The following is a 13,212-nucleotide window of genomic DNA, read 5'->3' as shown; positions in this document are numbered from 1 at the left end:
TAGTCGCAACAATAAATAAAGTATGAATAAAAGTTTTAATTATAAGGCTCTTATAAGGTCTGCTGCTCGTAAAACATTAGAGCGTAAGTTTAAAAGCGGACAAATGACCTCAGAGATGTCTCTACCTTTGTGAAGTTCGCAAAGGCGGGGCAGTACAACGTTGGGCAAAGCAAAAGACTGCCAGAGCGCAGCTGGACCGTGGTTGTGACAAAGGGGTGTGGTTTATTGGACCTTGGTTGGAAATGGCGTACATGCCGGGGGTGTACATTGCGCATGCGGAAACACTTTACGGCACACCTATTCATCCCTTGCAGTCACGTGATATGTATTTACAACGACAATACTTGGCAGCAGCAATTGCAAACTTCGAATGTTTAAGTAGCGGAAAAGAAAAGATATGCCGGAAAAAGTCCATTATTTAGTATTACCAGAGGTTTTAGACGGCTGTCCTCAACAGACATCCGGATAGAAATATAATTAAATGTGCCCCCGGCAGATTTAAGTTGGTGAATGGATATACACTTGGATTTATGTGGTTTGCATATTCGAGGGATGCGAACAGGGTGTCACGGCACCATTCTGGTATCCCTTCCACTGGTTCCTGTCATGTATGCTCGTGCGCTTGCAATCAGAGTCCACTCTCCAGCTGTGCTATGTCTTTAAGCTGGGTGTCCACTGCTCCAAGAACATAGTATAGTGACTAATATGTTCATTTTTTTAATTGTAGTGATGCGGCATTTTCCGCGAAAAAGATAAACCAGCATTGGACGCGCAGCCTTTTGCTAGGAACCGTCTACAAAGTGCATTCAGTACGAACAGGGGAAACAAATATTGCTACTGGAGCATTTCTGCTAAGACTTTCTAACACGAAAATCTGTGAAGTTCTTCCAAAAAGACACTTGGAAGAAAAATAAACAATTTTAAAGTATAATAAATTAAATCCTAAAAAAGATACAATAATTTCACATACATAGTAAACCAATTATTGACCCTTCAAAGGTAGTAGTAGTTTCCAGATATGGTTAATGACTTACTACACTTGGAATTTCATAAAAAACTCCAATGACCAGAATACAACAAATCAATTTTTTGAAAAAATATTTTTTTTAAAATGAAAGGTTATACTACTTGGCAGACAAGTACACAATAATTCAATACATTAAAAATTACTGAAAATCACACAAATGAATTTCTCATTAAATTTTTCAGTGAGTGCCAGAGGTGAAGACTCACTTACTACAAGTGGAATTTTACAGAAATATCCAACAAAAAAGTTTACAATAATTCAATACGTTACTTGAGAAATTACTGAAAACCACGGAAATTAATTTCTCTCACTTCAAAGACGGTAGCTTCCAGAGGTGATGACTCATTTCAAATGGCATTTCCATTTATTATCCATTTTGGCTGCCTCTACAAGAAGACCGGAAGCGGACGCTGGCGCAAATTGGTTGCCGCTGCTTCTCGGTTTCTCCTATCGCCGCTTACTGCCATTGTCTGCTACCTGCTGGCCTTCCTGTCACGCTGCCGCTGAGAGCGCTGCCTACGCCGCTGCCGTGAGCACCTACTACGTCGTCTCCGAGAGCACTGCCAACGCTGCCGCAGTACGCACCTTTTACACCGCAGCCAAGAGCGCTGCCAACGCTGCCGCTGCGAGCGCTGCCTACGCAGCTGCCGTGAGCACCTGCAACTTCTACGTCGCCGCCGTGAGCGCTGCCTACGCCGCTGCCGTGAGCACCTACTACGTCGTCGCCGAGAGCACTGCCAACGCTGCCGCAGTACGCACCTTTTACACTGCAGCCAAGAGCGCTGCCAACGCTGCCGCTGCGAGCGCTGCCTATGCAGCTGCCGTGAGCACCTACTACGCCGCCGCCGAGTGCGCTGCCTGCGCCGCTGCTGCCTACGCCGCTTCCCTGAACACCTACTACGCCGCCGCCGAGTGCGCTGCCTGCGCCGCCGCTGCCTACGCCGCTTCCCTGAACACCTACTACGCCGCCGCCGAGTACGCTGCCTGCGTCGCCGCTGCCTACGCCACTTCCCTGAACACCTACTACGCCGCCGCCGAGTGCGCTGCCTGCGCCGCCGCTGCCTACGCCGCTTCCCTGAACACCTACTACGCCGCCGCTGAGTACGCTGCCTGCGTCGCTGCCGTATGCGCTTCCAAGCTGTGCTCATCACATCGTTGCTGAGAAAGATACCACTGGATCTGTTGCTGCTCTCCTCTGCTTTCACCGGCAATCATGTGGATAAGTACGCCATTTGTCTGTGGTTTACTCGCTGCCTGGACTATTTTGTCCTTCATGTTTAACCCATCAGCAGCGATACTGCGATACACGGCTGCTGAGCTTCTGCAATTATGCCCCCAGTCCACAATTAGTATTGTACCACTGTTTAGATATTCTTCGCTACCCCTGTCGGAAATACATCCATCGTGGTTCACGTAGGGGCTTTAGTGTTGATACCTCCAAGTTAATACCATCTATTTGATCCTCTACTCGTCATCATTATAAATTTGCTGGTGGGAAAGTTGACCGTAGGGTGCTGGCCAGCCTAGCCAGATTGACACAGGTCAACTCCAGAATGGACTGCAACAATGTCAATTTTGGTTTATTTAATACCCGCTCTGTCACGAGTAAGGGTCCCCTCCTTCAGGATCTCTTGGTTGATCGTAAATTGGATTTTCTTTGTCTTACAACCTGGAGACTTTTCACAACTTAATGACTGTACTCCACCGGGGTTTGCATATGTTTGTCAGCCCCGTGAATTAGGAAGAGGTGGTGGTCTTGCGATAATTCACAGTAAAAAGTGGAACGTTTCAACGGTGCCCCCGCCTTCATATCGCTCATTCGAATCAATCTCCATACAATTGAATGGGTCTACTCCGGTCATAGTCTCTACTGTCTACCGTCCGCCCAAGCCTAATAATGATTTTATAAATGAATTCTCTGCTTTTATTTCTTATTTTTCTTCACAGTGTCCTAATGTAATAGTACTGGGTGATTTTAATATACACATGAATGATTCTAAATCTATTATGACCAAGGACTTTACATCTTGCCTTGATAGTGTTGGTCTTAGAGGTCGACCGATATGGGTTTTTCAATAGCCGATGCCGATATTTAGGAGTCAGGGTCAGCCGATGGGCGATATATGCTGCCGATATTTTTTGGCCGAAAATTGGACGTTTTCCCCTCTATTTGCATGGTAAAATATCACATTAATAATAACAAACGATACACAAAATTTCTCAACTTAGCATTTATTGAATACTGACTTGTGTAAATTTAAATATAAACTTAAATAACAAAAACACAATACAACTTATAAACAACTTAAACTTATAAACAATAAAGATAGCAGCATCAGAATCTCTTTAGCAGCAAACTCATTCTGTGCTGGAGTGTTTGTGCGCTGAGTAGGTACGTTCGAATCGCTGTGGGGAGTCCAGTCAGAACTCTGACACAACTGCAACTGTTGATACTTTATTACGTGGAATTAGGGTGTGGTCTGTAAACATAAATAACGCAATGCCAGACTTAACATTATAAATACAAATTACAGATTACACTGCGAAGTAATCTGGCTCGTCTTCGAATTTAAACCTAAATGATATATACATATATCCAACATAAATCCAAAATCCAAATACTCAAAAGTTGTCAGCTAATACCTGACTATGTCGCCATCTTCTTCGACCCAGAATCTCAGGGCCTTCATAGACGACTTGGGGTAGAGACGCGTCTCGCCGCCCCATGAGAAGACAGTTGGGGGTGATGGGATCAGGGTCTGCTACATCTGATGAAGTGTACCCAAGAGGCTTCGAATTGAGGATTCCTTCAATCTCAATAAGGACTGTGCGCAATACCTCTTCAGTAACCGTCTGGGCTCCTATTGTTACCCTGAGTGCTGTTTTGAGAGAGCGGATCTCCCTTTCCCAGCACCCTCCAAAATGTGGTGCCCCAGGTGGGTTGAAGACAAATCTGATCTGCTGGTTAGTTAATTGGTCTTGGAGCTGAGGATGGAGGTTGGTGAAGGCTTGCTGGAGTTCGCTGTCTCCGCCTCTAAAATTCGTGCCTTGGTCACACAGGACCTCATGAGGCTTTCCCCACCGGGCTATGAAACGTCTCAGGGCCATCAGGAACGCGTCGGAATCTATACTACTAAGAAGGTCTACATGGACTGCTCGGGTAGTCATGCATTTAAACAGAATTCCCCACCTTTTCTCATTCCGGCGTCCAACCTTGATGGTGAATGGCCCAAAACAATCAACACCCGTGGAGTAAAATGCAGGCTTGAATATGCGCTGTCGTGCAGGAGGGAGGTCAGCCATCTTAGGTGGAGTGGGATGGCCTCTCCATTTCTTGCACTCAGCACAGTGCTTCTGGTAGTGCCGCACGGCTTCACGCCCACGTAACACCCAATATCTTCTTCTAATGTCCGAAAACACCCTCTCAGACCCAGGATGGTGTAACTTGTCATCATAATCCTGTATGATTAACCTGGTGAAGGGATGCTTAGGGTCAAGGACAATGGGGTGTATAGTGTCTAATGACAGGTCATTGCTACGGCGGAGGCGGCCACCCACTCTGATGAGGCCGGTGGTCTCATCAAATTCTGGAGCAAGTGTGAGGAGACGACTGGTTCTCACCACTGGTTTACCGGCCTTTAGCTGGGCTACCTCGTCTGGGAAGGAATCTCTCTGAGCCTGTCGCAGGGCGTCCAATTCAGCATTGGCATAATCCTCAGCTGTAATTGGAGTCTCTGGTGTAGCTGCCCCGTGCAGCCGACGCGCAATAGTATCCAGGTAGTCGCACCTGGTCTGGTGTTGCTGGAGATCTGGCAGATGTGAAACGGAGGTTGCCAGGATGACTATAGCTGATCTTCTCATCTCGCTGTCGGGCTCGACATGAGGCAAACTCAGCTTCGCAGGCCATCCATCGGGTGGACACTTCAGAAAGGCTGGGCCATGGGTCCATCGGCTGCCATCACACATATCCAGAAGAGCAAGTCCTCGCGTGATGTCGTCAGCTGGGTTATCTTCCGATGGCACGTATCGCCATACAGAAGACTCTGTCAGCTCCTGGATCTCCGCAACTCGAGTACCCACAAAAACTTTGTAGCGACATGAATCTGACAACACCCATGTAAGGACAGTCATTGAGTCAGACCACAATGTGCAGCTACGGATGGGAAGGGTTAGCTCAGTGGATATAACCCTGTAGAGCTGTGCTCCTGTGAGGGCTGCACACAGCTCCAAGCGTGGAATGGACTGCTGCTTCCGGGGTGCAACGCGGGAGCGTGCCGCAAGGAAAGAGACCTCAACCTTGCCCTTTTTATCCTCAGTCCTGAGATAAGCGACAGATCCATATGCCTGCTCTGAAGCATCGCAGAACACATGGATGTCTCTCATACTGCTGGGGTTGTCCATTTCTGGGCTGGAGTAGCACCTGGGTAACGCTATCCTTTGCAGATGTTCCAGCTCTGCCTCCCAGGTATGCCATGAGTGCAGCAGTTCCTCTGGTAGATGGGGATCATCCCACTCCCTTTTCTTGTCCCACAAGCGCTGCACAAGTATCTTTGCTCGGGTTGTATAAGGTACTATGTAGCCAAGAGGGTCATATAGGCTAGCAAGAACTTTATATATGTTCCTCATAGTGGCTACAGAATACTTTACCTGACGATGCTTGTAGGTGAGAATGTCGGACTTACAGTTCCACTGCAGGCCGAGGGCAGACTCCTGAGCATCTGGTCGACCGTGACTAAGCCACAACTCACAGCTGGTTGATCTGGCTTCAGCTGGGAGGTGGTCAATGATAGATGGGTCATTGCTTGACCACTGCTTTAACTCAAAACCCCCCTCAGCTAAGAGGTGACGCAGTTTGTCGATTAGAGCTTTAGCCCTATCCTTTGAAGTGAGGCTCAGTAGACAGTTGTCTACGTAGAACGACTTGTGTACGGCAACCCATACATCCTCATCTGGCTGGTTATGATCTGTCACGTGCTTCTGCAATGCAAACGTCACACAACAGGGGCTACAGGTTGTACCAAAGGGAAGCACGTGCCACTCGTATACGCTCGGTGGGCAGTCTCGCTTCATATCTCTCCACAGAAACCGCAGCAGTGGTCTATCTGTGGGGAGCAGCCGCACTTGGTGGAACATCCCACGAATGTCACTACTGAAGGCGATGGCATGTTCCCGGAAGCGTAGCAGTACAGCCAGTAACGAGGGACCTAAGGTAGGACCAGGCAGTAGGAGTTCATTTAAATTGTGCCCCTGGTGCTGGAAAGAGCAGTTATATACCACCCGGTTCTTTCCATTGTGTTGGACTATATGGTGGGGTATATACCATGTCTTCTCCGACTTCTCTATCTGATGTGGCTCTAATTTCACCACATAGCCTGCTTCTTCTAATTTATGGATCTCCACCTGATAAGCAGAGGCTTGTTCTGGGGCCTTCGCCAGCCGCTTCTCAGTGCCTCTCAGATGTGGTAGTACAGCTTCTGGTGAGGCGTGCAGTCTAGGCATGTTCTTCACTCGTAGGAGGGGTGTGGCATACCGCTCGAGGCCATCAACATTCACCCTGACCGTCTGCTGCTGAAGGAGAGCCACTGCTTCCTCATCTTGTCGGGATCTCACGACCAGCTTCTCATTGCGATATGGAAGCACATCCATCTGCCACAACTTCTCTATGCATGAGAAGAGGTCCGATGAGGATGACACAGATGTGAAGAGGCACTGCGGCATTTGAGGGCCATACTTGGTATCCTGAGCTGGGCCTTGTAGAGTCCATCCCAGACGTGTCCTCACAGCGGCTGGACCTCCAGGAGGGCCCAATCGAACTGGTTCTATAGGCATAATGAGGTGGGCACAGTCAGAGCCAATCAGTAGCATGGGGCGTACTCATTGCAGGGACTGAAGAGGCAACCCAGCTAGATGTTTATACTTCTGCTGCAGTGCACTAACGGGATGGGTGTGTTCCGCAAGCCCCAGAGACGTAGCGGAGAATGCACTGTCAATCATATACTTCTTCGGCTCTGCTACAGGGGATATTATGAAGGATACTGACTCACCCTGAAGCACTTGCAGCTCCTGTCTGACTGTGCGGAGGGCCAGCTCCTCTGGTCTGCCCTTAAGACCCAGCTTCCTCACTACCGGGTGAAGGAGTATGGTACGCTCTGAGCCATCATCCAGAACAGCATATGTCTCCAGAGACCTGTCGCCATTCCTTATGATGACCTTACTAACCTTCAGAAGCACCTTACAATTATAAGCTGGGCGGTCGACATACAGAACCTTACTCTCTGTACTCACAAGACAATTCTCGGTCTTAGCGGCCATTGGTGTTCGGGGATTGTCCTCTACTCTCTCATTCACCTCATGCAGCACAGGCAGATGCCTTCTATTGCATATCTTGCAAGGGGCTTTCAGGGTACACTTTGCTGCCTGATGCCCACGGCCACATCGCCAGCACTTCGTTACCTTTAATCCACTGCACCTTCTGCTCCTTGTTTAGCTGCTTGAAATTAGCACAGTTGTTTAATAAGTGCTTATCATTGTCGCAATACGGGCAGTAGGCCTTCCCCTTTTCCATCTTACTAGAGCTACTTGCTAGGGGCTCTGACGCAGGTGGGTCTGCCGGGAAGCTAGCTTCTGCAGCCACCTCTGTCCCCAGGAGAACAGTAGTGGTCCTACTGGTCTGCTTTACCTCCTTCCGGCAATCTCTCTTCTTGTTGAATGGCTCCTCTTTCTTGTAGTTGCCATACCTTACACTCTCTTCTTGCACTTCAAGCTCGTATTCCAGCCATTCAGCAAAGTCAACGAGCGTGGGGATAGCTACTCTCATAGGGTGGATGAATCTCTTAAAGTTAGCAGTGAGGTCATGGGGCAGCTTACCTAGCAGTCGTGACACGTGGGAGCCACACTGAAGCTCTACCCGGCCTCTTGTCCCTAGCTGCTCCAGCATACCCACCAATGAGCGTACATGGAGAGCGGACAAACGAAAGGCCTTTATATCTCCACTGCGAACACTTGGGCCGTCCATTAACTCTGTGATACGCTGCATAGCCAGCTTGTGAGGCTGCCCATACATCTTAGTGAGAGCTAGCATTGTGTCTGTGTAAGGCTGTCTGGAATTGCAATATGAATCTGCCACCAGCAAAGCTTCTTCACATCTAAGGTGATCTGTGAGGATCTGGAACTTATACCTCTCTGTGGCATCATCAGGAAGGATATTCTCCAGTGCAATCTTCATCCTAGCAAACTCTCTTGGATCGGGCGACAGCAGGTGGGGGATGGTCGGCTTAGGCCCTCGGTAAGTAAGCTCTTGGGCACGTGGTGGGTGCGCATAGTAGGAATGAGGAGGGGCGTGTCCTCTCTGCATTCCACCTGTGTACCCATGCTGTGGTTGATGTGGCAATGGCCTCGCCTGGGTTCTCTGACCGTAACGGTCTGCACAGGGAAAGCTGACTCGAGATGGAGCAGAATGGTCTGGCATGTGAGCGGCATCCTCTTCTACCTGATTGGTGACTCTAAGGTGGAAGAGGTCATCTGATAGCTCGTTGCCATCTTCAGGTGAGACAAACGGCACTTCTCTGCATGTAGTAGGCTGCACCGTGTCTTGCATCTGGGGTGGCCATGAATAGCGTCTCTCCTGCCCACGGTTATCTGATCCTGCTAGTAGACAGGAATATGGAGATTGCTGCGCTACTGCATGTCTGGAGGGGGTGCTTATCTCCGTTACCCAGCTCTGGAACTGCTGCCGGAGTTCAGCGTTCTGCTGCCTCATCTCCTTCATCATGGCTACAAGTTCAGGTACTTGGCTAATCTGCTGCCTCAGAGTAGCATTCTCCCTATTTATCTGCTGTAACTGGGTAGACAGATCTGACCTCTGACGCACTGCAGAATGCAGACCCTCTGCCTCACCACTCATGTCATCCCTGTCCCTGGTCAGTGGGCTCTGATCCAGTGCGCTGCCTTGGCTGATTGGTGACATGGACCTAGAGCAGGGTTCTTCAACTCTGGACCTCGATTCCAAATCCAGGCCGTGTTTTCAGTTCTCCCAGGTAGTTGTTTAATAATTACTGATTCTGATTGGTCAGAGGCTTCACACCTGACTGACAGGTAAAGAAAGGCTGGAAAACCAGCAGTGCTCGGACCTCGAGGACCGTGAGTTGAATAACCCTGACCTAGAGGGTACATCTGGCTCCAGCGACTCATGATCTGCTTCCTGTATGTGCTGGGGCACTGGGAACTGGGCACGTCTCTGTAACCCTGGCCTACTTAATTCATAGTCCAGAAGGTGGGACGGGATTGTTGCCTGCCGTCTGGGTCTAAGACCACTCTCATCCAGCCCGGGAAGTTGCATCGTCACACAGCAATTCGCTGATCCGGCTCGAAGGACCAAATTGTGCTGGAGTGTTTGTGCGCTGAGTAGGTACGTTTGAATCGCTGTGGGGAGTCCAGTCAGAACTCTGACACAACTGCAACTGTTGATACTTTATTACGTGGAATTAGGGTGTGGTCTGTAAACATAAATAACGCAATGCCAGACTTAACATTATAAATACAAATTACAGATTACACTGCAAAGTAATCTGGCTCGTCTTCGAATTTAAACCTAAATGATATATACATATATCCAACATAAAGGAATCAAACCAGACAGATAGCTTAAAGCCAAATTCACAATCAGAATCTAGTGATCCCGGAAAATAAAATAAAATAACTGTGGTATTGCACAGCCTTGTATGCAAGGACAACATAAGCCCCTAGTGATTGTGACGTTGTCTACGTATAAGCCCGTATAAAGGATAGACATGTTTAATGAGGAAACTAACTGCGCAAAGTCATGCACTTTTTATCTAGACGTCTGACAAATTGTTTGAATCTCCGGTCTCAAATGAAAAAAAGTTGCACAGAAGGACCATTGTCAGCATCAGCTCAAGTAAATGGTAACCACGCTTTCGAACAAACACTTTTCTCCGCCATGCACTGTTCTTAGCAGCTCTGTGTCTCCGAGGACGGCACTGTCTGTGATCAGGGCAGAGTAACGCAACTCTCACACACGCTGCAGTATTTGAGAGCCGCCTGCTCCGCCCCACACACTCACAAAGTGAAACTCTCCGACACAAGAAAAAAAAGATAACTGATAACATCGGGCTGATATGGTAATAATTAAAATGTTAACAATTAAAATGATTTTTAACGATTAAAAAACGTCTGTGAGCCCACCAATAAGCGCACAAAACGAACTCTATTAGAATCAATGATCCTTCATGTTACCTGTAAGCTACAGTTGGTTGAAGGCTCATTATCATTACCCCAGTTCCCAATAGCGTAATTCGCGTTTTCTTTAAAAGCAACATTTCATAGCAAACTACTTAAATAAACAGGTCATTGAAAGATCAGAATTTAAGCCTTAGCGTTTTATCCCAGGACTCTTCCAAAACTTCTGGCTGTGGTCCTGCACAAGGCAGCATGGGTCACGTGTTCCACAGCAACAATAACACTGGGCTGCCCGCAGACGTGCCTGTCTGAAAATCGGCGTCGTGCACTCGGATATCGGCCGATGCCGATACATAAAAAAATGCTAAATATCGGCCCGATATATCGGCCGGCCGATATATCGGTCGACCTCTAGTCAGAAGCATTTTGAATGTGGGGGGGACACACTGGCATAAAACTAATATTTTATGTTAAATGTGGGGGGGTCCAAACAAATAGTTATGAAATGTGAGGGGGGCACGTTCCCCTCAGATTTAATGGCGGCGACTCCCAGGCACATACATGATATCTTGTAGTAGATTTATTACCTTGCACACACATAAGATTTCAAATGGAAATATATCATTTTGATGCACCAGGGGCTTTTGCTGTTTTATGCTCAGATCCGGCATCAATGCAACATGAATGGGGGGGTCAATTGTAATGCAGAGGAGGGGTGGTAACTTAAGCCAAAGATTATGCACGCTGTTCAAGAAGTGTATCATCACACTATACTGACACACAGAAACAGACACATGCTAATAGATCAACAAACCCCAGGAATCACGTTCCATCCACAGACCATCGCACTGAGCTTGATTTCAAAAGAGCCAGCAATGTTTACCTATTAATGAATTGTGGGGGGTTTTGTTCCATTTTCAGATGCCCGTTTGGTTTGTTAAAAGCTAGATGGATATAGATGCTAAGCTCACAACCTTCTTGAAATGCGTAGAAAGTTGCCAACCAGCTTGTGCTCCCCCACACAACTAGTCAAGTGACTGTGAGGATTTGAAGACCTGACTTTGGCTTTAATGAATTATGCTGGGCTGAATTATGTATTAGTATTTCTAAATGAAAATAAATAAAAGTAAATATTTCATTTTAGGCCATAATCTTCACTGAGGGGCGGGGCAGACCACCTGAGAGGGCGACACCGTCTTACCACCTCCCACCCACCCGGCGATGTGGGGCCTGTTTAGACTGATGTTAAGACTCCTGATTTAGAACGTTTTAGATGTTTTGAAATTGCTGTCCCAAGTTTCAGAAATGTGCCAGGACAAGAACAGTGACAGACAAAACCAAGACTTCATCACTCAGCAATTTACATTACAATTTTATTAGAACCCTGAGCTCGTGGAATGTTGACAGCAGCTGCTGCAGGAGGGGGGGAGCCCCGTGCCAGGCTGATCTCCGTTCCCAAATGCTGGCCTACACAGGACCGTGCAGCCGCCTCCTCTTTGCCGTGGGGCTGGATGTACTTGCGGAGCTGTCAGCTGACCGCTTGCGTTTCCTGCAGTGCATCGGGGCAACCGACTGTTGGAGTCTCTCTGCATCCCTGAGATGGATCTTCCAGGTCGCCCGATAGAAAACACAGCAACTGAAGCCCTCCTGCCTGCCGAGGGCAATGTGTCTCTGCAGGGCACTGAGGCTGTGGTGGGATCTCAGGCAATTGGCACACCTGTAGTGCGGCTCCCCATTGAGCATCTGCATGCGGGACACGCTGCTTATGAACTGCAGCTGCAGGTAATCATTTTCATGCAGGAGTGCTTCCAGCTCCAAGTCATCGGTGTGGCGATATTGGTGGCCAGCAGCTTCAGGCACCATGGCCGCGATGCCCTGGGTGGTACCGGTATACGGGTTGCTCTGGTAGCTGCTTCCTGCCATGGTGGCATCTCCAACAGAAGATCCGTGACTAGTGGAGTCTGTAGGAAGACAGTCATCCCAATGATTTATTTTTAATATGATCTTTCTACTGTAAGGACAGATGATTGAAAACATAAAAAATGTATTTGCCATGTACAGTTGTTGAGATAACTCCCAAAATTAAATGTATCTAATTCAGTGAAGGCAGAAACATGTATGAAAGGCAAAAACTGTCTGCCAACAAATGTCCGAATATACAGAAAAATCTAGAAAAAGTATTGCGTGTTCTCATCCGAGGTATATTAATGCCTTCAATTCCGATCTGACTCCAACTGAGAACTCCACTGTTTGACACCTGTTTATATAGGCAGTAGCCCCTCCCTTTTTCTTCCACGCACCGCCTCTTCCCCGCCCCATCAGTGCGTCAACACCAAAGACATCTTGCGGTGTCTTCCTAGCCATACAGCATTCCAGTTTATAGGGTAATATTTGAATGAAGCACGGAATGGACAAGCTAAGTGTTTCCGGGATATCTGATTAATAAAAACTATTGTACAATGAGAACGTACACGGTGCTGATTACTGGAGGCGTGGTGGAATGGGTAAATGCTAAATATATTAACATGACACCATTACCTACATGACAATAAAATAAGTGTTAAAATGCTGGCAGACGATGGCCTTGTCATATTTTAGTCTCTCATCGAGGCTCAGCATCAACCCCTGACAGCTCAGTTACATTTCAGTTAATTCTCCAAAAAGTATAAAAGATAGGAAACTTACAAGATTCGGTTACATCCATTGGTTCTTCGTCCGAGGGAGAATGAAACGAGTCCATAGTGTCCATTAGCGACATCTCTCGTCGTGAAGGCGCACTTTACTAATCGGTGCTGGTGTTACTTTAATAGATCTAATTTTCGAGACAGTGAGCCGCGTCGCTTCACTCCCCGACTCATACATTAAATTTCGGTAAAGCTTTGTGCTATCCTGCCTCGACGTCCCATGCCCCGTTAACTTTCGGTGGATTACATTTTAGGTATGTAGCAGACGCTTTAGTCCAAAGCGGCGTACAAGCCAGGAGACAT

The 13,212-nt window shown here is 47.7% G+C and overlaps 1 protein-coding gene across 1 annotated transcript; it reads left to right on the top strand.

Annotated features, from left to right (window-relative positions):
* Window positions 1–1,364: 1,364 nt before the first annotated feature.
* On the top strand, window positions 1,365–12,326 carry LOC111858027 (uncharacterized). Its single transcript, XM_072703101.1, has 2 exons — window positions 1,365–2,250; window positions 3,701–12,326. Exon 1 carries the CDS (start codon window positions 1,365–1,367, stop codon window positions 2,187–2,189), a length of 825 nt encoding a protein of 274 aa, XP_072559202.1. The 3' UTR covers window positions 2,190–2,250; window positions 3,701–12,326.
* The last annotated feature ends 886 nt before the right edge of the window (window positions 12,327–13,212 follow it).

This window comes from Paramormyrops kingsleyae, chromosome 19 (genome assembly GCF_048594095.1).
Source record: "Paramormyrops kingsleyae isolate MSU_618 chromosome 19, PKINGS_0.4, whole genome shotgun sequence".
NCBI classification, from domain to species: Eukaryota; Metazoa; Chordata; class Actinopteri; order Osteoglossiformes; family Mormyridae; genus Paramormyrops; species Paramormyrops kingsleyae.
This window is presented reverse-complemented; position numbering and strand designations above follow the sequence as displayed.

Bases quoted from the DNA above. Each gene is read 5' to 3' on its own strand.
- LOC111858027 (XM_072703101.1), top strand. From the start codon at position 1,365: ATGACTCATTTCAAATGGCATTTCCATTTATTATCCATTTTGGCTGCC.